This window comes from Rousettus aegyptiacus, unplaced genomic scaffold, assembly GCF_014176215.1.
Source record: "Rousettus aegyptiacus isolate mRouAeg1 unplaced genomic scaffold, mRouAeg1.p scaffold_m13_p_13, whole genome shotgun sequence".
NCBI classification, from domain to species: domain Eukaryota; kingdom Metazoa; phylum Chordata; class Mammalia; order Chiroptera; family Pteropodidae; genus Rousettus; species Rousettus aegyptiacus.
This window is the reverse complement of record NW_023416288.1, coordinates 4,346,193-4,372,263: the sequence shown is the minus strand read 5'-3', so window position 1 is coordinate 4,372,263 and position 26,071 is coordinate 4,346,193. Positions and strand designations below refer to the sequence as shown.

Here is a 26,071-nt window from a genome sequence, read left to right as displayed (position 1 = left end):
ACTTTGTCAGCAACTCAAAATGTCACATTCCCCAAGTACACACATACATGAACAAAACTCACAAGTAATTCTGATGTAATAGGTATAAATGCTGATATTTTTCTACCTGAGCCATTAACTATTTCATGACTCATTTATGAAGGAGGCTGGTTCATGATTTACAGTTTGAAACACTGGTCCAAAGCAATTAAATTAGCTAGAACAACCAAGACAATCTCAGTACCCTAACTGTTTTTAACTTTTTATTCTGAAATAGATTTTTCCTTAAAAACATGAACGTTTTCTTACATACTTAATGTATTTCTCAAAATCAGAAAATTAACATTGATAAAATACTATTATCTATTCTACAGACCTTATTCAAATATCAATTGTGCCAATACCTTTTAGCACTGATTTGTAAAATCTGGTGAACAAACAGCCCCTCCCCTGATAGCGTCTGAAATGGAAGAACTGCAATTCTCAGTGGTGTTAGTTAAGTAAATACATGACTGTCCTGAAAATGCTTCCTTTACATCTTTCAGTCTGTTAAATACTTTACTTCTCAATAGTTTTGAATTTAGACTAGGTTTTGTATATCTTCATGCAGTGTGGATACATGGCTAGTATTTTTTACTCACAGAAAAAATTACCTTCAAATCGTTCTGAAGGTGTTGCATTGTCTGCTTGAGGGACCACTCCATGTTCTTTTTTAAATTTATCAAAAGCCTTTTTGTTTATGTCATCTTTTTGATGAGGGTCTGAGAAATGAAAAAGATTAAATATATTACAGATTATCTCATTTAGTCTTTCATTAAATTGCATAGTTTGAAGTTTGTATTCAAGGTAGCAAGAAACTGATGTGACAAAACTGTAACTCACCAAGTTTTTGAAGACTCTTTGCTTTGCCGATAACATCTTTGGCAGTTCTCTTGACTCCAGAGGAAGAATGTATGTTCATGTAATTAGCAATAACTTCCCATCTAGAGCAATCGATATGATAATTAAGGAAAGAACCTCCAAAACAAAAACCAGAATGACCCTTACATTTTTAATGCAAAAGAGTTAGCTATAATATCAAGAGCTAGCTGTAAATTGGTGCTCTAATTATTACTATTGCCTATAGTTTTTGCTTTTCATGTGTTTAAATCAACTATATAATCTTGGTTTCAAGTTTGTATAAAACCTTACAGATACTGTGTACATATCAACAAAAACATTTGTGTATTTTACCATCTGTACACATACTTAAGGAGGTAAATGACTCTGAAAACAGCTTTAGTTTCCTCATCTACAGAATGAGGAAGGCTGAATCTCTAAGGCTTGAGTTCTAAACTCAAAACTGCAATAAGCCCAGGTGGAAGGTGGGAAGCAACAACGAAGGATCAGGAGTGCAAACAAAATCTAGTCCCTAGTACAAGCTATGATGGAATAAGCTAATGTAACAGCCAAGGTTTATGTCTCATGATCTTTAATTTCCTGAGAAATTGCTGAAGCATCCTGCTGTGTTTGTGTGTCTGTGTGTGTGTATTTTGGTGTAATAAGCTGATAAGACTAGCAGGTTCAAAATGAATTCTGCTTTTCACACTTCCTATTGTGGCACAGAACATAGTAGAAGGCAGTCTGTCTAGACTCAACCATATCTCCGGAAGTTTCTGCTATAACTAGTACTGTTATTGGGATGCTTGACTACATTATCCCCAGGCTCCAGTATGTATTGAAGTTTCATTAAAACCAGTACCTTGAATTTGTTCCAGCAGGGAAGAGGTTTACAGCTTTAATCAGTAATTGTAGATCATCTTCTGACCAATTTTTACTGCCATTTCCACCTCCACCAGTTGATTTCTCTGCATTCTTAGATGCTTGTCGCATACGAGCCTCAGCTTCCTCTTTCTCTTTTCTAATTTGCTCATTTATTTCTTCTATCTACACAAATATCATAGGTAAGACAGGGACTTAGCACGTCTTGCTACTCTACATTCCCTTTCTGGCTGGGGTTTGTGGTTCTCAACTCTGTGTTATCCTGACAGTGACCCTACACTCTTGCCAGGCCAACCCCAAAACCATCATTGGCTTTTCACTCTGTATTTTCCTCACTCTGGCTTCTGGGCTGCATTCCTCTGCTTGAAGAACCTGCCCTGCGCCATATTTATACCATGCGACTTCTGTTTGCCTTGGGACACTACTTCTTAAGTCTCCAGTAATTGGGTTATTCACCCATAATGCCATTTCAAACCTCTCTTTTAGCTCATATCCACTTTCAGCAGATAATCTCATTTATTCTCTACAAAATGATAATGGCATAGCAAAGTGGCTTCTATTTTATCCTGAAGTTCTACTTTTTACATTGTCACTTCCAGTCTACCTTCAAACATGCACAAGTCAAAAAAAAAAAAAAAAAAAAAAAACCTTTACTTGACCTTTGTCAGCTGTTATCTTGGAGTCATCTTTGACTCATTTCCCTACTTCGATCCCTCAGAACAAAGTCCCAGTGATTCCAATGATTCCCATCATCACTCAAGTCCATGTACTTCCAGTGAGATTCTTATAACTCATTACATTTACCTAATGCATCTTGCCTACCAATGCCACATTAATAGTACAATGTTAACCTTTTCCTACTTGAAGATTGCAGTAATGGAAACTAGTCAACATAGTATTTAAAAACTTGCTAAATTTGGCACTATTCCGAATCAACTTCTCTCCTTGAATCAACTTCTCTCCTCGTAACTTTCTATTGCTACTTGTATTTTATAGTTCATGCTGTTCCTTTGACCTTCATTTTCACACTGTCCATCCTTTCAGGCTGGCTCATACCGTTCCCTAATCACTTCAACTGGAGTTGGCACTTGTCTAACCTACAGAATTTACTGTGGGCCCTCCATCTTTTGGTCTGTAGGCCTTTTCTCTTCAGCATAATTGTTCCTGAACTTCTTTGTGGCAGCAATAGCATTAACCATTTCTCCAAATCACCTAGACATAGTACTATATATAGTAGGTACTAATACTTGTTGTACTGAATTGAATTTCTGGGCCTGTTTCCTCATCTGTAAAATAAAAGGTGTAGACTAGATAGAACAAAGATCTCTTTTGGTTTTGAATGTTGTTATTGTACAAAAATGCTCAAGAAATAATTAAACCAATTTTTTCTAAGAATGATTTTTTTAAAAAAACAACTATGATTAATGTGGTAGGTTATCACAAATCAAACTATACATGGTAGCAACCATACACACCAAATCCATTAAATCAACAACAGCACTTACTAAAGCAAAACAGAATGGGGGACCCAAATAGAAATGAGACACACTGCTTTTATAGTAACTTATAAGTTAGGTGGGGAAATACTGAGGTAAAAACAATACTATAGGCAGAATTAAATGCTAAATATAGGCAGAAGTGATGTATTATTCTATTACCTGTTTTTCCAGGGCAGCCTTCCCTACTTCTTTTGTAGATGATGTGAGTGTTTCATTCAAGCACTGTAAACTAAGGGGGAAAATGGGATGAAACTTTTTCCAAAGCCCAAGAGAAAACTTCATTAGCCGTTCTATAGTTGTACCTTGCTAGTTCGAGGCGATCACAAAGTTTTTCCACTTCTTCCATCATTTTAACCCGCTCTGCCTCATTGTCAGAAAAGTGATTCCAGGTCTAGAAGTACAGACAGACATTTTCATCTTATAACTACTGACACTCAAAAATAAATCCATAATTACAAAATATGAAGTTCTCAAGAGGTTCTTGATGTGAACATATAGGCTTCTGACCATCAACAACCACACTTCCAGGTGACCTCCCAGGGCTCTCCCTGACCAAGAGGGTGGGAGAGCAAAACAAAAAAGGTGATGATACGGAAGACCTCTGGATGTTATAAAAGTCAGAATGATTCCTCTGAGAACCATTTAAAAATCAAATTCTATATGATGATGCGAATTAAAATCCCTTTGTTAGGCTGCCTGTTTTATCTAGTGTGTGGCTGTAAAATTTAATGGAAATTTTAAATGTGAAATTAAAGAAAAAGATAATGTGTTAAGGAATAGGAGGTATTAGAAAAATTCTATTAACTAAAGATTATGCTTAGAATGGAATATTGTGATGTACGTACACATACGAGAACTAGAAAGTACTTCCCATGTGTCTTAAAGCTGATGCTGACACTTAGGTCTCCCTCACTTTTCTTTGCTTAATTCATGCAATTTGGCTCTCATTAAGATTCCAAAGCTTCTTTTACTATTGATACCTCCCTAGGCTTCCAAAAGCACTACTGAGTCTCTTCCTACCAGTCTGGGTCACTGTTTCTCAGGCTCCTCCCCTTCCTCCATCAGTACCTTAAGTATTGGTGTTTGCCAGTTTCATCCTCTAAACTCCTCGCTCTACCCTCTCCCTGGGCAATCTCATCTACTTGCAAGGTTCTTACTGCCACTGAGATGTGGATGATCCCACTCTTGAACTTCACACTTGTACACCCAATTACCTACTGGGTATCTTCATGTGAGTGTCTTGCTGCAATCAGTATGCTCTACCTAAATTGAAATCATCACTTCCCCCAGCTTTTTCCTTCTCCTTTGTATTCTATTTTATTGATAGACCATCACTCATCCAGTATTCCAGGCAAGAAATTAGGACCTATATTATTAACCCTCACTCCTCTACTACACCTCCACAGAAACATATAATACCCAACAGAAAGCAGCCTACTCTGCCTCCTAAATGTCAGTTTGTTCCATCTACCTTTTTCTATTCCCATCATCTCTACTTTAGTTCAAGATAATACTCTCACTTAGATTATGGCTAAAGACTTCTAATTGGTTCCCCTAATTCAAGTCTTCTCTCAGCATCCAGACCAAAACCAACTCAGAATCAGGTTTAAATTAATAAGACATATAATATCCTTCAAGACCTGGTTCCTCCTTACTTCCTCAGCTGCCACTGGCTTATTAAATCCCACTCCTCTGGATCTCTGCATTCTCTCAATGCTCCTTGATATCTCTCATTGCTAATCCCATACACATACTGCTTCACCTAACTAAATCCTATTAGTTCTAGAAAGCCTTCCCCAACAACCTTTTTGGTATCTTTTCATCCTAGTTCTCGTCTTAAAATGTTTGAAAAAGCTGTCTGTCTTTGTCATTCCTCATAATTAACCAGTGGATTCCTTCAAGGCACGGACTGTGTAATCATTATATCCACATCAGTTATAACTGCTTGGCACATAGTAAATGCTCATCAGATATGTGATGAATGAACAAATGAACTCATGCTAGAAAAGAGCAATAAAACAGTTACTAAATGCCAAAACTCATTTATGCATCATCTCTGAGAACTGGTCAAGCTTTCTATTTTCTAATTGGTCTTAAACTTTTATTTTTCATTATACGCCATTTAATCTTTACATCTGTTTACTAAATATTATTTCAGCCATTGTATTAAGGAAATTGAGGCACAAAAGGGGTTTAGGCAATCTCCTGAGGGCCACATATAGTAGGTAAAGAATGACTTCGAAACCAAGCAGCCTGCCCTAAGCCAATGCTCTTTACAAGTATGATATACTACATCCTTCTCAAAACAATGTTCTAGGTGAAAACAAAAATATTTCATTTTTTTTCTATTCATAGTTTATTCTTGCTTACCCAAAGCCTGAAGCGACAACCTGTATTTGTACTTTTATTAAAACTCTTCCAAAGCCTGCTGATGGTTAATTTCAATTATATTATTAACCAAAAACTTAGAATTGCATTTATTATAATATATATATATATATACTAACATATAAAGCCTCTGGACAGTCACATGAAAGAATTTTTCTAAACGTAGTGTGCATTTACATACTTGCTGAATTTAACTACAATGGTATTTAGCACACAATACTGTGTGGCAATCTCTACTATTGCTTGAAATTTCATTAATTTATTCCTTCAATGCTATTTGATAAGGAACAATACTAGTCTTTGGCTCTTCCAGCTTAAAATGTAAGAATATCCCCTGGACGAAACTACATCTTTTTGAAAACTTGGGTTTTTTGGTCAACATTTTTTTGGTGGAAACTGTTTTTTAATGCACACTAGATTTACTCACCCAAATGTTATCCTTTTATCTAAGCTAAAAATAAAGCTTTTATATTCTTAAAAACAGCTCATGTTTAACTTCCAAAAGAACTTTTTTTAAGATAAGAATTAATTTTACACCACTAAGGTAGCAACCAATCAAAACAAAATTGTGGCACAGTAGCAGAATGAATGATCTGGTTCCTCCAACAAATGAATGGGGAAAAGATGGTGATGATAGGGAACCAGTAACAGACACAATTAGTAGACACATAACTGAAGCCTCTGAAATGATCTTATTTACATCCTAATTTGAAAAAAATCAACTATAAAAAGATATTGCTGAGATAATCAAGGACATATGAATATGGACCAAGTATTAGAAGATTAAGTTTTTCTAGGTTTGATAATGGCATGATGGTTATGTTTAAAAACATCCGAGTTGTATAGATCTGGTTGAGATGGTGGGGTGGGAAAACTCTGTGCTTGCCTCCTATCATGACCACATCAAAATTACAACTAACTACAGAATAGCCATCATTGGGAGTTGCCTGAAGTCTAGCTGAACAGAAGTCCTACAACTGGGGACACAAAAAAGAGGCCACCTCCAGACTGGTAGGAGAGGTAGAGATGAAGAACGAGCTGGTTCTACATTAGTGTGTGGCGGCTGAGGATTAGGAGAAATATCTCAGCTGCAAAGGTCTCCCTGGAGGAGTGAGGGGTTCCAGCCCCACACCAGGGTCCCCAGCCCAGGGTTTCAGGGGTGGGAAGAGAAGTCCTCACAAATTCTGGCTGTGAAAACAAGCAGAGATTACAGCTGAGTGAGTTGCAGGGTGGCTGGAGTTGCAGATATTTCTCTTAAGGGCCTGCATGTGGGCATATTTGGTTATAGACTCACTCTGAGCTCCAGTACTGAGACAGCAGCCAGAAAGGCACCACAGACATACGGAGAGAAACTGAATTGTCAAGCTTCTGGGTGAGGTCTGGAGGGGCAACTTTTTTCCAGATAGAAATGCTGGCAGAAGCCAATATTCCCTTGTTGAGTCCTCCTCCCTCCCAGCATGCAGCCATATGAGTCTCCATCAACGTGGCTAAACGTGATTGCTACCCAAGTGATACCCTGAGACCCTACCCTTCCCAACTTGCAGGCCCACCCAAACCACTTCCAGTGGCTTTTCCATACAAATGACCTGTCTTGGCTTATGCTGTGGACTTTCTTAAAATCTCTCAAAGTTTCATAAAACCCAAAGAAGTAGCATCTGGCCTTGGTGTGTCCCATACCTCTTGCTGAGCAGCCCCAAGCCCAACACTGGTGGCAGCTGGCCTCAGTTCACAGCCTGGCCTCTCAAGGCACAGCAAAGCCCAGAATGGGTGGCAGCCATCTGTGGATTGCTTGGTGACTCTTGACAGGTGGCCCCGGGCAGGGCACAGGCTATGGCTGAACTTGGCCTGCAGCAGGGCCTCTATCAGGAGGCATGAGGGCTGGTAAGCCCTGTGGCTGGCTATCACCAAAGATGACAAACCCAAAGGGACAACTGGGCAGACATCAGAGCCCTGCTAAAGCGAATCCTGTTCAATAGGGTCAGCCCCTTACCCGCCGGTCCTTACAACCAATCAGCATGATGAGTAATCCCTCCCACTGATGTGCGAACAGCAACGAAGGGCAACTACAACAGGAGGGCAAAAACAACCCATACAAGGGACATAACTGGCTGAGATGACCAGGGAAGGCTATGCCACCGGGCCCCATAGAACACCTACTACATAAGGCCACTTACTAAAACCAGTAGCCTTATCGAATATATTGTAACTAACAGAGAGGCAGCCAAAATGGGGAGACAGAGAAACATGTCCAAATGAAAGAACAGAACAAAGTTCAAGAAAAAGAACTAAATAAAACGGAGACAAGCAATCTACCAGATGCAGAATTCGAAACACTGGTTATAAGGATGCTCAATTAATTTAGGGGAAAAGTAGATGAACTCAGAGAACTTTAACAAAGAGAAAACAAAAATGAAGGTAGAAAATATTTTTTAAATGTCAGAAATGAAAAATAACTAAAATAAAGAATATATTAGAAGGACTCAACAGATTAGATAAAGCAGATCAAATCAGAGATTTAGAAGGAAAGATAGCAAAAAACACCCAATCAGAACACCAACAAAAAAAAATCCAAAATAATGAGAATAATGGGACATCAGTGTACCAATATTCGCATCATAGGGGTACCAGAAGGAGAACAGAGATACCACGTAAATGAAAACCTATTTGAAGAAATAATGACAAAAAACTTACCTAATCTGGTGAAGGAAACAGACATAAAAGCCCAGGAAAGGCAGAGTCCCAACAGATGAACTCAAACAGGCCATACCAACGCACATAATTAAAATGTCACAGGTTAAATAGAAAGAGAGAATCTTAAAAGTAGCAAGAGAAAAGCAATTGGTCACCTACAAGCTAGAAGGGACTGGCATGAAATATTTAAAGCGATGAAAAGCAAGAACCTACAACCAGGATTACTCTATCTAGCAAAACTATTGTTTAGAATTGAAGGACAGATAAAGAGCTTTCCAAACAAGAAATCTTAAAGGGATTTCTTTAAGGGGGCGGGGGGGAATAAAAACAAATAAGAATAATAAAATGTCAATAACTACAAATCTATCAACAATAACTTTAAATGGATTTAATGCTCCAATCAAAAGACATAGGGTGGCTGAATGGATAAGAAAACAAAACCTTTACATACTCACTTCAGATCAAAAGACACAGGCAGACTGAAAGTAAAGGGATGGAAAAGATAGTTCATGAAAATGGAAACAGCAACAAAAAAGCTGGGTAGCAAGACTAATACCAGACAAAGTAGACTTTAAAACAAAGGCTGTAACAAGAGACAAAGAAGGACCTAGTAATAATACTTCTGGGTATTTATCTGAAGAAACCCAAAACACTACTTCAAAGGGACATGTGCATTCATATATTATTACAGCATTATTTACAATAGCCAAGTGATGGAGGCAACCTGGGTGTCCATCAATGGATAAATACATAAAGAGGTGGTACATACATGCAATAAAATATTAGTTAGCCATAGAAAAAGGAATGAAATCTTGCCATCTGCAACAATATGGATGGACCTAGCTGTATTGTGCTGAGTGGAATAAGTCAGAAAAAGACAAATGCCACATGATTTCACTTACATGTAGAATCTAAAAATGGAAATAAACAAAACAGAAAGAAACTTATAGACAGAACATTTTGATGGTTGCCAGGTGGGAGGTTAGGTGGGTCAAAAAGAGGAAGAGATTAAGAACTACACTTTGGTAGTTACAAAACAGTCATGGTATAATCGAAGTATAGCATAAGGAATATAGTCAATGATAATGTAATAATTAGGTATGGTGTCAGATGGGTACTAGATTTATTGGGATGATCACTTTGTAAGACATATAACTGTCTACCATGCTGTATACCTGAAACTAATATAATATTTATCACATGCAAACTGTAATAAAAAATGTAATTAAAAAAATCAAGTTGTGTTCTGAAACATGCATGTGTGAAATCTTTAAAAAGTGAACTTAAAAAAAATTTACATTTTGAGATAAAATGTGTATAACAGTTTAATCGTATTTGCATGGTACATGAAAACAAATATATTTAAGTTTAATCAGCAACTTGATTTACTAGTTATCTAGTTTGTTCAATCAAAGTCTAATGTACCTTGCATGAGTTTCGAAGTTTTTGCCTTTCCTTTTTAATGGCTTTTTTCTGGATATCTTTTTCCTTCTTTGCCAGTAATGCTTGTTGTCTAACTTCCTCTTCTTCTTTCTCTTTAGCTAATCGAGCAGCTTCTAATTCAGCTTGTCTTTGCTTTGATAATGGGGAATAAAATCATTTCAATAAGAAAATTAGAATTCCTAAAACTCTACAATCTTATTTTACTTTATTATTAGTCTCAATCTACAATCTTATTTTAAAAATTCAATCTTTTAATAAATTAAATTAGAAAAAAGTGACACATCAACTTATTGAATACTAAAGGTTGAAAAACAGTTGATAAAGTTCTACAAACATTAGGAATGTAAAAGAGACATATTAGAAATAAACGTGGTATTAAAGAAATGTAAGACATCATTTTTTGGTGCAACGAAAATAGGCTGGTAAGGAAGATCCCTCTATCAATTGTACCGACTTGTCATGATTCATTCATAGTAGCACATAATTCTCTGCCTTCAGATTAGTTTTTATAAGCAGATCTGAAGTGTAAAGATTTTATGAACATTTAAAGTCCAACTTCATCAAATGTTATCTTACTTTTTCTTTAGCTTCTTGCTCCTTCCGTTTTGCTTCTGCTTTTGCTTTCTTTTCTGCTTCTTTCTTGGCCTTTTCTTCTTCCTTAAATTTTTTTATTCTTGGATCACAGCTATATGCATTGTCTACCAGAAAAACAGTTAATCTTTTGAATTTCTAATGTTTAATTAAAGAACTTAAAAAAATCAATTATATTTACCAACTAATGTTCTTATTCTGTTCATTTCTTCCTTTTTTCTTTGTGCCCTTGTTGCTCTGTTCTGCTTTTCAATCCATCTCCTCTCATCACGACTATAAAATAGAAAATATTGGAGACACAATATTGCTCACAGATAATATGACTGAAAAGTGTAATACTTAATAAATTTATATGTAAATAATGCTTGAGAAGGTTATAATCTATGTCACTATTAACATTAAAGTATGATTCTACCAAGTATTAATTTCAATTAATATTTTTGAAACACTTATGTCAAAGAAACTTCCTTACCCACACAGGGAAAACTAAAATAAAATGTAGGTTAAGCAACCAAAAGAAAAAGAATTTGTTGAACTGAGTTTTTTTTACAATTCTATTCCTTGGAATTTTCTTAAGCATATCGTAACTGACTACTGATCTGGCCTCATCTAGCTTAATTTATGAGGCAAGGGTGGGGGTGGATTGAGGGAGTGGTTGTCAAAATATCAAAAACTCATTTAAAAAGGATACACAGAGAAAATATATGAAAGAAAATACATGTAGTATTTTTTACATCATCACAAATACCAAAGAGCCAAATAAATATCTTACTTTATTAATGATTTATATACATACCATTCTGCTTTTTCTTTTTCTTCTTCATCTAAATAAGAAAATTCTCTCCAAGAATCAAAATTATACCTATAGACAGAAATAAAATAAAATCAACTCAAAAATGAATAAACTCTTTAAAATTAACTTGAGGTATATAATTTTAACACACATTAATGGCAAGAAGATGAGTTTGTTTTAATAGGTCCCTCAACTCCCTTTTGGTATTGAACTAGCACTATGCTCAAGTCTTTTTTTTATGATATTGTATTTAGTGTGAAAATCTAAAATATATTTATCATTTCCCCTAGTCAAAATCGCATCTCCCTGCTACCCTATTAGGTTTCTCTCTTGCCAGGACTTGTTAAAGTTTTCCCTGCCTTCACCTTCACTAGTCTGTCACATCTTACGGGAGCCCTAGTAGTGGTTATTTTATCTCGGGTTTGTATATTCTGAGGGTTAAAGCAACTACAACTGAGGGCTAAATTTTATCCTTTTTGTTGTACAGTGATTTTATATTTAAATTTACCAGATACTTGATGAGAAAATATAGTACATATAATATAGTGGCCACTGAATAGTAAGGAATTAGTTATAAAGACAAATACACTTTCTCCTCATGTACTCAAGTACTTTTAATAGGAAGATAGCTAAATGAGGATGTATTTATTTTTATTCAATACAAATGACTCCTCAATTTTCTTTTACCGCTACTGTGCTTGGTATCTAGAAATCTAATTAACAGAAAACAGATTGAGAAAATAATCATAAAGCCTAACTATCACATAGGAGGTAATATAAAATTATGGGAAAACCTAATTATTAATTCCTGAAAAGTGCTTCTGTTCAGTGAAGGTTCTGCAAGTCTCCCATCCCTCAATTAATTTATTAAGACAATCAAGTACTTACTGAATATTTATCTTTTAAAAAAATGACAGTATTATAAAATCAGTGTATTCACTTACCAGAAAGAATAAAATGCATCTACATCTTCAAATGATGAATTCATATCACCAAGTTTAGGGACATTTTTTTTATTTGACCATCTGATATATTAAAACAAAGAAAAATTCAATTAAAAAATTTGGTATAGAGGAGTTCAACAAATTAATTAAAATCAAGTTTTTACTAATACCCTACAATGTCCCTCTCCTAGATTTTCAATAAATAAAAGAGATAGAGCTGGAAGATCAGCAGTGTTATATTGAACAATATAGGTACAATAAATAGAGGACTAGGGGTGGACAGGGTGGGAGAGAAAAAAATAAAAGTGTTCTAACCATCAGATTATCTCCAGTTCTATAAACTACAGGGTTATAGCAGCTGCCAATCTGGCTAGGAAAAACAGGCACTAAGCTCTCTTTTACAAGCTCACTTATGCTTGCCCTTAATCAGGAAGTACAGAAGCAAGCTGTCTCGCCTTTTAAAAAATGTTAATACATTGGGGAAGAGATTTCCGCCTCCTTATCACCACTACCTTCCGCCTAAGAGTCAGAATTTTAGGTTCAGCATTTCACCCACCACCTTCTAAAAGGATCCTAAGGCTGTTTACTGACCCATGTTTTCCACTCAATGAAACCATTCCACAGCAAAATATAATACATTATTTTTACCACCTTCAGCATTGTTACAAAATAAATGTTGAGGAAAGGGTGTAAGGTATATTAAGACTGCACCAAACCTCTAATCACAGTGGTTCCCAAACTTGGCTGCACCTAAGAATCACCTGGGAGCAATAAAAATCCTACAGGCATTCTAAACCAATTAAATTGAAATCACAATTAACTCAATCTCTTCAGGTGGAACCCCGGCATAAGGAATTATCGCATTGTCCAGGTGATTCCATTGTGCAGCCAAGATGTGCTCTATAAAAACCTTTCAATGCAGATGAAACCAAAAAATGTAGAATATTGGTATAGCCTATTTATAAACTGATTTAAATGAAATAAATCACATATGCTTTAATCTTAAATATAAATCTTCCTTTGTCAGAAATCTTTATGATAAGCAGATGCTCAAAAAACAGAACAAAAGCTTTTCTGAAATAATAAGGGTCCAAATAGATTAGTGTTCCATTAATAATAAAGGGGGAAGCAAAATAATGGGAAATTATTGTCATTTAAGTATCAGTATCATGCTACATAAAGTCAGTTCTTTCCCCTAAAAGAACTTTAAAAGAAAAACATCCTATAAGTTATAAAGGAATTTCATAATAGAAAGGTAGAACTTCTGTTTAGAGAAAAATAAATGAAGAGAGTAAGTTCTCCAGAGTGGCTCAGTATTGTAGAGAAGAACAAACTATTATCAGAGGAAAAAAAAGCAGCAACCTGAGGACGACAAAAAGCAAGCCAACAGAGCGTAACAATTACAAGCAGATGCCTCAACTCACCTGGAATTCCTTTCAAACACAGGAGAAAACACTTCAAAGAAATTGTCCTTTGCTTCACTTTTAGAAGGAACCGAGTTATCAAAAGTGGGATCTACACTGTTAAATGCTCGTCTTTTCACTGGATCAGATAACATTTCGTAAGCTGTGAAAAAAAATGATAAGGTCACATTAGCATGACTCAACATTTCTTTCCTACAAGAAAAAAAACTTTAAAAAGTTATTTTTCATATTTAAAAATTTTTGTGCTGAGGAGGGTTAACTATAGGTAATGACAGATTTAGCACTAGAGGATATAACTGGACTTCTTTAAGTAGCTCTTCTAGAAAGCAAATGACAAAAACAGTAAATATTCATCTCTTAAGACAGCATGACTCTGAGGAAAAAGTTGTTAGAAAATTCACTGTTAGATCCCAAGGTTGTAAAAGATCCTAGGATCTTAGGAGTCTGGAGCACTGTGTAAGAGTAGGCCAATAAGAATAAGCTTAAAAAGTGTACATACAACTTTTTAAAAATTAGCCTCAAAATGTAAAAACACATTTAAGGCAACACTTAGAAATGGTGGTACCTATGTTCATTTGCTTAGTGAGGACATGGCTATGTGAACAGTAGTAAAGTTGTGGGTCCTGCAATAGGATATAAATGACCTCTTGATTTTAAATTAGCGAAACATGTAGGAACAATTTAGTCCCACAATGTATCCGAAATAGAGAAATATCTTAGTATTCTCACCATTAGATTTAACATTTACGTGAACTAACTCTAGGATTAGCTTCTCATAATAATCACCCGGGGTATCGTTAAAATATATTGTCATTTAGTAGGTCTGTGTTGGGGCCTGAGCTTTTGCATTTCTGTCAAGCTGCCAGGTGTTGCTGATGCTGCTGCTTGTGTAGCGAGGCTCTGGGGAAGATTACAAGAAATAACCAGATATAACTAAAAATGTTTTAAGATGTCATGGTATAAATGACTAAGGTATACAATGGAAACCTAACCTCAGCAATTAATAAACAATCATCAGTATTAGATATTTCTGACTGTAAAATATTTTATTACCTTTAGTTATGCAAGTGAAGTAGTCATTATCTCCTTCTTTTATTGGTTCACCAGCTGCTTTCCGTTTGTCTGGGTGATGTTTCAAAACCATTGCTTTATCTACGAAATAAGCCAAACTTAGATAATTTGTTCTTTAGGCATCAAAACTAAAAATAAAAATGAGTCAAACAAAACTATTTCTAAAATCATAATGCTACTTTAAAAATATTTTCTCTTATGGTAAAAAATAAGCTTATTAAATGTAGAAATTACAGAGAAACAAAGAATTATTTTAAGAATTGGCTAAAGTGTCAGCACCAAAAGACAATTATTGTTAATATTTCCACACACTTTTTTCTTAAGCATATACTTTAAAAATTTTAGGTATAACATCATATATACTGATTCATATTCTGCTTTTTTCAACATTAAAGCACCTATATTTTCCATGTTGTTACAAACTTCAAAATTTTTTAAATGCTTAGTACAGCATTTCAAATAGATTTATAATAACTTATTTAACTATTTCTCCACCACTGGGTATTTATTGTCAAAGTCTTCACTATTATAAGTACCAATTTTAATTATTTTGTAGATAATTATTTTTCCATATTTAGGATTTTTTCTTCTTAACAATATATTTACAGAGGTAAAATAAGTGAGTGAAAATGTAGGAACAAGTTTCTTTCTAAAAGCTATACCACTTCTACTCCTATGTGAACATCCTTTTCACCAGCACTGGATCTAATTATTTAAAACTACAATTATCACTGGTGCTCAACGATTCTTTCTTGTTTCTTTCATCCTTTATGGAGGAGGGAGAGGTTGTCAGTTTTTCTTTTGAGTTTGTGTGAGTCACTTTACAATACAGCTAGTTGTTAATATCTACTGAACATTTAATGTGTACTAGGCAATGATTTATCAGTTAATCTTCTTGATCACCCTATGAGGAAAGTTCTATTATTTTCTCCATTTTATAGATGAGGAAAATGAGACAAAAAGAGGTTAAGTAAACATGACCACTGCAACCTGTCCCAAGTCCTGGTCAAGTGGGGCTCCCACCCAGGCAGCCTGACTCCTCAGCCTGTGCTTGGACAGTGCTTTTTGGTCCCTTGTGTTTGATGTTTTTCCTAGCTGCACTTATGTTTTTTAAAAACACTCAGTCATCTTTATTTATATTTACTGATTATTTCTTTTATAATTTTTCCTAGTACTTATAAACTTAGAAGGCCCTTCATTTTTCAAAAGTTGATATATATTTCTAATTTCATTAATATTTTCTATGGTTAGAATTGAAAAAATTTTTAAATTCTTTAAATCTTTTTGGAATTTTAATAGTTAAGCAAATATTTAACCCTGCCATTTTCAAAGCCCTGATCTCATCCAGTAATCCTTCCCTTCTTCACTGATTTATGATGGCTCAGAGTAAATTTTACCAGGGTGTTTCTGATTACCTATTCTCGTCCCAGGATTAGCTTAAAAATGACTATAGCTTTCCAATATATTTGATGGTAACTTCCAAAAACTGCATATGATTTTGCATTTTTCCTGCATTTAGTCACTTGACACAACTCTTGGTTTCCTAGGTAGATCTTATGTTACCAAAAAAGAATATATTTTTTTCCTTCTTTCCAATAGTTCTCTTATTTGATATCACTGACCCACACTTACCACGTAGCATAAAAATAATGGGCAGGTTAGCTTCCCCCATAGGTTTTAATGGTAATTATCACCAATGCCACATGGTTAAAAGTTGTCTGTGGGTCTGAAACAGTTCTCAAAGTCAGGAATTAACTACATTTCTTTTCAAAGTTCTATTTATCAAAAAGGAATAAATATCTACTTTGGAAATCACATGTTATATAAGCTATGAACAGTTAGCTATATTAATTGATTTCCTAAATTGGATTCCTGAGAGAAATCCTACTTGCTCACGGGCATTATTAGTTTTTTAGTAATGTACTGTGAAATTCAATTTGCTATTATTCTAACTGGGATTTTCTTTTGTTTTTGTATGACAAACATAGATGAGACTTGCTTGTAGTTTTTTAAAGCTTTCTTTGCCAGGTTTTAAAAAATTATTAAGACTTAATTTTTTTTAGAGCAAATTTAGGTTTTCAGTAAAACTGAGAGGATGGTAGAGATTTCCAACATACCTTCTGCCTGCCGCACACACATGCACAGCACCACCCTCTGCCCCATTATCACCATCATCCACCAAAGCAGTCCATTTGTTACAGTGATGAACCTATACTGACAAATCATAATCACTCAAAGTCCATAGTTTACATTATGGTTCACTCTTGGAACAATACATTCTATGGGCTTGGACAAATGTATGATGACATGTATGCATCATTATAACACACGGATTATTTTCACTGCCCTAAAAATCTTTTATGTTCTTCCTCCTTTCTACCCTCCTCCCCCAATCCCTGACAACTGTGATCTTTTTACTGACTCCACAGTTTTCTCTTTCTATGCTAGGTGTTTATACTAGAATTATATTGACTTCACAAAATGAACTGTTCCAAAACAGTTTATGTTCAGCATGAGAATTTTCAATCCCTTAAACATTTGAAATAATTCACCTGAGGAATCACCTGAGCCTAAATGTTTTTTAGGAGGCAATTTTTTTGTAACTTTAAAAATTTCTTCCTCAATTTAAAAAAAGTTATTTTATCAAAAACAGTGTTCTCAAATAAAAATATCATCTATGATAGGTTTCCTTCTGTATTTCACTGTTTTTTCTTCTTATAAATCCATTTTGGGATACTGTTTCATCTCTATTTTTTTTTTTGTCCATATTCCTTAGTGCTATTCTTTTAAACATTTGAATTAAATGCCTCTTTTATTTGCCCCTCTTTTTAAAAAAGTAGCATAACAGTTTAAAGCAATGAACTTACTTATGGTACAACTCTAATTACCGCCCCTTAAGTTTTGACAGGCAATGATCTTCCTTTCACAAGAAGAATCTATTAACACAATTTTCATACCTGTCTGGGCCCCAAAGCATATATATTCAAGTTCCCAAGTGATTGTTTCTTGGTTTAATCACATCCATTTTACTGAATTGAGATGAAATGTACGTAGAATAAAATACTTAGGTTTTAAGTACAGTCACCCCTTGACATCTACAGGGAATTGGTCCAGGACCCCCATACTCAATACCAAAATCTGAAGATGTTCAAGTTTCTTACATAAAATAGTAGATTTGCATATAACTTATAGACATCCTCCCCTATACTTAAATAATCTCTTAATTACTTATAATACCTCATACAATGTAAATGCTATGAAAATAGCTGTTACACTATACTGTTTAGAGAATAATGACAAGAAATCTGTACATGTTCAGCACAGATGCAACCTTTGTAGGCCTAACTGTATCGTATACATTGAAAACAACATATTTTCCTGATTATTTTTGATCTCGGGGTTGGTTGAATCTGCAAATGTGGAACCTGGAGATACAGAGGGCTGAATGTATTGTTCAATGAGTTTTGACAACTGTATACACCCATGTAACTACCATCCAAAAGAAAATACAGACCATTTCCATCACCTGTGGAGTTCCCCTTGTACCCTTTTCCAGTCAACTCTCATCCCCTACCATCTGTGACAACCACTCTCTGACTTCCATCACCATAGATTACTTTTGCAGGTTCTTCATGCAAATGAAATCATACATCCTGTCTTTGCACCTGACTTTTTTTGCTAATATGTTTTGTATCAGTAATGTGTACTTTTTCAAACTGCTGAGTAATATTCCAGTATATGACTATATAGCAGTTTGTTTATTCATTATTCTGTGGGTGAACATTTGGGTGGTTTTCAGTTTTGGGATATTGTGAATAAGGCTAACAAGAATTTTGTACAGATGTTCTCATAGGCATATTAAACTTAGTAACTTCTTCATATACTGCAAGGATTCAGAAACTGTGACAAATACATTTTTGTTTTTTTGAGTTCTAAGATTTTTCTTACAGTCAAGTATATTATCATTTCCTTCACTAACAAGAGGCATTTTCACCTCCTAGCTGGTTTAGGCAGAAAAGGAATTTAATAAAGGTTATCAGACTACCCGTCTTAGAGACCATGTAGCTAGGAACAACAAAGTCGTACTGGACAGTTCAGAGGTGTGATGACCCCACCACGGCGGGACATTGCAGAAATTGAGCACAGGCTACCTTCACTGTCAGGGCATGGGGGAAAGCTATGAGCTTCTCTCTGTGGTGCTCTTCCACCCCTGCTGGCAAAAAGTATTCTGTGCAGCTCAGGCCTAATTTAAGCAATTATCCCTTGAATTTCATGTGTGCTGAGCAGTAAAACCTAAGTTATACGCCTACAAACATTTTCAATCTCAAGACATATCCTTTTATAAATGAAGTAAGCTTTCTTCTTTACATTTATTCTGCCTTCTTCTTAGGGAAATCCCACATCTCTCTATTCTTTCCCTCTGAATCTTGGGAACATTCCTCAAGGTTGTCCTCTGCTTTATTGTGTTTTCTAATTGTATGTCAGCCTTCGTAATTCTAAATTCTACTTTCACATTTTTATTTTCCAGGCAATTCTTATTTCTCCCTAGTCCCTTTCTGCAATGCCTACGCCACCCCCAATGCAGTGCTTCACATCTTACTGACAGCATGTAATAGATATTTAAGTTTTCTTTTAAACCTTATGATAAAGTCTGAGAGAAATGATGTCTCAGTTCTTAGTTGGATAGTCTCCTCTCATGCTGCACTATTTTTTCTTCATTAATTTTTCTGCCTAATCTTCTTTAGTTGTCCATGTACATTAGAGGGTCCTGAAATCCGGAAGGAGTAAAAGACATTATCTGATATTAAAAAATAAGGTATAGGAAGCCAAAGAACGTTGCAGGCTTGAAAAAGAAATAAAGGTAGTTTGGAAGCAACTGTTGTATCTTTACTGAAATTCTGAATACTTCTCCTCTTCTAGCCCAACCAAAGACAGTTTCTGGAATGTTCCATTAGCAAAGGAGCTTTATTGTACATTCATATTGCTATTATAATAAAAGTCTCTAAATATAATTTTTAATTTTAAAAAAGCTTAACATTAAAGTTTTCAGTTTAAAAACTCAGAACAATTTTAAGCTATTTTGTTAAATTAAAAAAATTCAAATTACCAAAGACTTTATTTCCATTCAAAGAATATCAAACCTACATGCATCATATGCCAGTGTCACAATTTTACTGTATAAACAAAATTATGTAAGTAATTGAAATACCACCTTTAGTATTCAAGTACCTCCTCTTAACCTTTCATTCAACTTTTCTAGTAATTTATTCTTTTCAGAAATGCAGAGAATGAAAAAAGACCACTAACTTTAGTCACCCTTAATTGAATTCCTAATTTTCATTAAAGCAATTCAAAATACATTAAACAAAAATATGACTCATTTGTAATACAATGCAAGAACTTGAAGGCTCTCAGACTTACATTTTTATTAGGTTTGTTTGTGCTAATAATTACAAATCTGAAAACAATAACTTGGCATTTTTACTTCTGGGCAAGATTTCAGAAAGCAGTAAGAAGCAACTGTCTATTTTATGATGACAGAGGCAGGAGAATAGTTTCCTTCGGAACAAGAATATTCAACAAGGTGGCAGAGAGTGAATTATAATTCCATTTAATGTTAATCTGTGAGCTAGGGTTGTGAAACTTTTGGTATCGAATAAAAAAACATATTATGCCAATTAAAAGAATAAACTTAATAGAAGCAGATGGATATTACTTTTCTAATTTATTGTATTTTTTTATCTTTAGAGAAAGAATTCTTTCACCTTAAAACACCAACTATTTTCATAGTTCTAATTACTTCTAGTTCTTTTGCAAATTCACATATATCAAGACATATTTGGAATTTGTATGCTATTCTTTCATATTGTAAGACTTTGCAAATACTTTTCCATGGCAAATAAATTTTCCTGGCATTTATGTGTTTTACAATGACTATTCATATGCATTAAGATATGCTTAGTCTAAAATCATGCCAGTTTTTAAAGAAATCCAGTAACAGGTGTAAAATAATCTGATGAATTCATTCACCTTGTTTAAAATATTTGCTGATTTCCATAAATAAAGAAAACTTTGAGTTTATCAACTATACGTAGTCTCAACTAATATTTTCAACATGAACTAAGTCTCTTTTAGCCATCTTCCTCCAAGTACAATACTTTCTCTTCTTAACTGGCATGGACACCCTACTCCTTCCTTTTCCATATGACACAATCTTACCTCCTCTGTCCTCAATATCTATTCCTTAAAGTGGGGAGTAGAACATTCTCCTAATATAAAACACAGAAAACAAATCGCCTTCAGCCCTTTCCTGAAACTTTACTAATCAGGTGAACTGACAAGTATATAGAGAATTACGTCCACAGGAATGCAAAGGAAAGAACATTTGGGAGCACTAAGGGGATGGTGTTTTGTAAGGCATATAAAAACTGGCTTCCCAACAATTTCTTTCTCAAATCTTTAACCTTGTCCATGAAAACAATAATGAAGCATTGAATAGCTGGAAAGAGAAAGGGTGACATTAACAAAAGTCTGACCTAAGATCACCAAACAACATCAAAAAACCCAAGTAACGAGGCAGCTTCCACTACATACACACACACCTACTGCTCTAATTTCTTATTCCTAACGAGGAAGTCCATACGTAAGACTAATTGCTTTTTTCTGGTTCTGAAGGTAAAGGACAGTGTGCCTGCTGTTAAACCTAGAGTTATGGATATAGATTATTATCCTTCATATGTTTTCAAAAGGATAACATTTCCAATACTATATATTTGATTATTTCAAAATAACTAATACTTACGAGCTGCTTTGATCTGTTTCTGTGTAGCTTTGTATCTTACATGGCCAAGTCCAAGTACTGCATAATGATCTTGGTTCTGATAAAGACACAAAAGGGAGTCAAGTTTGAAACAAAGCAATATAACCTATCCCTTCTGTTTTGCACCCTAAAACAGTGTTTCCCAAAGTGATGGTCCCATGACATGAGTCCAGTGAGAGATTGTGTATAAAATGGGTTCTGTGGTCATTTAAGGCTGGGAAATGCAGACTCTGGTATAGCCTTCTTGATGATTTATATGCAAAACGTAAGCCTAATAAAGGCTCTGAGAAGTACTACAATTAAGAGAACAAGTGAGTAAACAGAAACCTGTACAACCTAGCATATTCCAAATGTACTTGACTGTAGAACGCTTTTTTCTCTTAAAACCTATTAAAATCCTATGGCCATCCTTAAATTAAGATATAGCCAGGAAAATTTCAGAATTGAAGGGAATATTACAGAAGCCCTAGAAAGTTGGATCAGGGCAGTGACAGGACAGAATTAGGAGCCTTTTGGAACAAAGAAGGTAGGTTAAATGGATATTTTGAGAAACTGAGGGATGAGGCTTCTCTGGAAAGAAGTACTGGCTTTCATTTTTGTTTTGGTTAACATCAGTGCAAATTTAGAAGCTGAGGTAACAAAGGTAGTAAAGGCTCCTTCCAGAAATCGTAGGGTGTCGTAGTACTGAAGAATGAATGGGGAAGTAGGGGAGTTGAAAGCAGAAAACATGGGAGAAGAAAAGTCAAATAGGGCTGGCTGGTTTCCCTTTAAAGTCAGGATTGCAAACTTTATAGGGATTGGCTCCTCTATTATACTGGGCAATCATACATTGCTACAGTTGGTTCACCATTCCACTCACTAAGATTACCATTACATATTTTCTGACCTCTAATCTTTCCTCAAACCTCACAGACCCTGCTCCGCCCAGTCATCAATGGCCTTGCTTCCTGCTTAACTAAAAAATTTCAATTATCTTATTCAAATTCCAGCATCTTTCTACCACTCTATCTGCAACCATGCATCTTTTCCCTTTCCCTCTATTCACAATTTAGAAAGCCTGTCCTACCAAGACAAATTACTCCACCATTCCTCTTGGTTCTGAATATCATCTTCTCTAAGTCTCCTTAAATACTAGCAAATTTTAGTTATCTCCTAAATTTCAGCTGGATTATTTTCATCAGTATAAAAAGATGCTGTTATTTTTCATCTTAAAAGCAAACAATCCTTCGTGACCCCTTCTCTACCTACCATCCTATTTCTCTACTGCTCGTCAAAGTTGAACTTTTTGAAGACGCTGTCTGTCCCCTCTAGCATTCATTTTCAAACTACTCCAGTCTGGTTCTGCTCCGTCCATTTCCACCCCAGATGCTATGAAGTTGCTCTCTTCAGTATCAAATTCTAGGTGCTAAATCCAAGACCACCCATCTGCCCTCACTTGACTTCAACTCCCAAAGGCAGCACAGCTGACTCTTTTTGAAACATTATCTTCCTTTTGTTTCTGTGAATCCACTTTCTCTTTTTTCCTCCCACCATCCAGGAGCTTTTCCAGCCACGGTTACTAGTTTCTCAATGACATGCAAAGCCCCTGAGGTTTCTTTTGGTCTCTCTCTATACTTTGATCCTAGGTGATCTGATCAAATGCCAAGGCTGGAAGATGGTAAGTATCCTGTAAATGCTCACAACTCCCCAATTCACTCACAGACCTCTGAGCTCCAGAGGCACAGAGACCTGCATCTCTCGAAACCTCTTGGCCTGTGTCACTCTCTATAATGGTCACCCACTTCCAAATACCAGACTGGTGTTTTAGTTCACTGAAGATGCTGAGGTCTTTCCCCTCAGGGCCTCAAATGCTATAGTCTCTGTTTGACACATTCTCTCTTCATGCTTCATGTGGTTAGCATCTTCTCATCCTCCAGTTTCAGCTGAAATGTCATCACCCTATTAAAAGCAGATAACCTCTCCCCATTTCTGCTCCTTTGTTGTTGTTGCTGTTCCCTCTAGAGTACTTACAAAATTGCTAGTGCTTCAAACTCCCAATGGCTTTCCAATAACAACTACCACTCCTGACCTCCTCGCCTTGCCCTCATTCACTCTGTACCAGCCACTTGCCTTCTTTCAGTTCCTGGCACATTCCAAACTTTCTTTCCGTCTCTGCACAAGCTCTCTGCCTGGAATACCATTCTCCCTTATCTTTGCAAATCATTCAGGTTTTATCTTAAATGTCAGCTTCACAAGCCTTCTCCACCTACTCCATCTAAAGCAGTCATCTGGACACTCTATCATATCAACCTGTTCTTTGACCAGCATTCAGTGGCCATGTTCTTGATTGTTTATTATGTTTCGTCACTGGAATATAAGCTGTGTGGAACATTGATACTACCTTGTTCAGCACAGCATCTTTAGCACCCAAAGCGTCTGACATATAGCAGGTGCTTCATTCCCATTTGAATGAAACAAATGAACGAATGTACAAACCCTGCTACGTTGTTCTGATATTATCGACTCCTTTCTATACCAAAGAACTTCTCCATTCATTTTTCCTTTTCTCTTTTGTAGTTCTCAACGTTTCCCAATTCTATATCTTCCTGACCCTGCCTTTCCCTCAAGTTACAATTTTCTCTCATTTTCTTTATAATTCAGCTTTGAGAGTATTTTACACTTAGGCCTCTACTTCATCACTTCCTAATAACTCCTCAACCCAAAGTAATCTCTTGCCATCCCATTTTACTAGAACTGTTTTCAGTGTGGTCACCTAAACTTCATTTGCTACACTCAGTGGCTTTTCATCATTATTTATGTTATGTGATTGACATTTCTCCAAAGCAGTGAAACTGGTGTTTTTTCCTTTTGAGACTTCCCTCCTCCCTCAGTTTCTGGAAGTACAGTGCCTGATGTTTAATAAACCTTTGTTGAACTAACAATAATAATTTTTTTTCCTCTTTTCTTTCTACTTCACTTTTCCTAATATCTTTTGCTTTCTCCTCTTCTGACCACTCCTAAAATATCCATGCTCAATATTCAATTCTTTTCTTTTAAAACTGATAATGATGGCAGGAGAATCAGCTCACACTTTCTGGGTGCATATTTACTCTGCCAAGTGCTTTCTCACATGCCTTACCTTATTTAATACTCACAACAATCTATGAGATAGGAATTCTTATTATCTACTGTGTGTTTTTAATTTATCATGTGCCCAAGAACTAAGTTAAGTGTTTTATATGCGTCATTTAATTAATCTTCACTATAATCCTTTGAGCTGTTAGCAATCTCATTGTACCAACAAGGGAATGAGGTACAGAGATGTCAAGTAACTTTCCCAGCACACTAAATGGGCAGAATCAGATTTGAATTCAGGCACTCTAATTCCAAAGTATTATATTTAAGTATTATACTTGTGCCTCCTTAAATAATGTAATACCTATTTATCTATATTTTTCTCCTTGGCTGATGTCATTCAATTCCCCACAGCCTCAACTACCACCTATATGCCAACAATTTGCAATTGTTTTTGGCTCTAACCTCTTTTCAGAGTCACAGACCAATTTCTAACCACCTACTAGACAATTTCACCAGTATGTTACTAGAACCTCAATTATGACATAGCCAAAGTTAAACACAAACACCACATTCCTCACAAACTTCGTTTTCATGCATCCCAGTGCTGGGAACTAACATCACACTCTAGCAAATCGCTCAAGTCAAAATACTCAGATGTGTTCCGAATACCTTCCCTTCTCCTGTGCCACACAGCCAAAGTCACCAAGGTTTGTCAAGCCCACCCCTCTCCCCCTAAATTTGTCCCCTTCCTCAGAACCCAGCCACAAATTTAGTTTAAGCATCAAGCATTTATTTGCAGGCTTGGATTTTTGCAGCAGGCCTATAACAACAAACTATTCATTTCCCCTCCAGGCCTGCCCTCCCTTTTCAAGCAATTTTCTGTACTGCCAAGAAAATTACTTTTCTAAAATTAACCTAGAAACTCTTAATGACTTCTTACTGCCCCCAAAATAAAATGTGAATTCCTTCCTTAGCATGGCATAAAAAGGATACTAGAGTTTGGTCTAGAGTCTGTTTCAGGTAGAATTTCTCACCACTGTCTCTCAAGTACCCTAGTCTTCACTGATCCCCAAAAAGGCAGTGCATATTATTTTAATCTTTTCTGTCTTTGCATATCTATTTTTTTGCCGAGAACACCTTTTTGTCCTTCTCTGCTTCACAAACTGTCCCTCATCCTTTTAAGACCAGCTCAAACATTATCTTCTCTGTGAAACCTTCCTATATTTCTCCAGCAGAGGCAGTACCCTATGGCTAGTGCTATCCCACTCAGGACTTAACAATAAACTGGTGCTCATTTAAAGTTATCTTGTTAAAGCGTCTTAAAACATGGTTTAATAATGAAAAACTCGTGAGAAAATTACCTTAAAAACCATCTGAATGAACAAAAGATTCAATGTTAAATACCTTCCAGTCCTTGGGATCAAGTGTTTTTAGCATGGGAAATTCCTCTAACTGCAATTCTTCATCTTCCGATTCTTCTGATAATTCTTTCTTATCCTCTAGTTCCTGAAAAGAGGCAGAAGCATTTCTGTTTCTCCTCTTAACAAAAGCTTCAAACCATCTTCCCACAGGTTCGACTTGACAGAGTGTTGAGGCTGTGATTGAAAGTA

At 35.6% G+C, this 26,071-nt stretch overlaps 1 protein-coding gene across 1 annotated transcript in view; it reads right to left on the bottom strand.

The window, feature by feature from the left end:
- DNAJC2 (DnaJ heat shock protein family (Hsp40) member C2) overlaps nt 1-26,071 on the bottom strand; it is a 30,050-nt gene that overhangs the window by 1,904 nt on the left and 2,075 nt on the right. Inside the window, exons 2-15 of the mRNA XM_016145927.2 lie at nt 25,866-26,056; nt 21,387-21,462; nt 14,567-14,665; nt 13,514-13,655; nt 12,090-12,170; nt 11,149-11,214; nt 10,534-10,625; nt 10,338-10,459; nt 9,744-9,893; nt 3,542-3,630; nt 3,399-3,468; nt 1,721-1,905; nt 862-962; nt 633-740 (exon numbers count right to left, since the gene is read on the bottom strand). Coding sequence (XP_016001413.1) covers nt 633-740; nt 862-962; nt 1,721-1,905; nt 3,399-3,468; nt 3,542-3,630; nt 9,744-9,893; nt 10,338-10,459; nt 10,534-10,625; nt 11,149-11,214; nt 12,090-12,170; nt 13,514-13,655; nt 14,567-14,665; nt 21,387-21,462; nt 25,866-26,056 — 1,572 coding nt within the window. The remainder of the gene's footprint in view (nt 1-632; nt 741-861; nt 963-1,720; nt 1,906-3,398; nt 3,469-3,541; nt 3,631-9,743; nt 9,894-10,337; nt 10,460-10,533; nt 10,626-11,148; nt 11,215-12,089; nt 12,171-13,513; nt 13,656-14,566; nt 14,666-21,386; nt 21,463-25,865; nt 26,057-26,071) is intronic.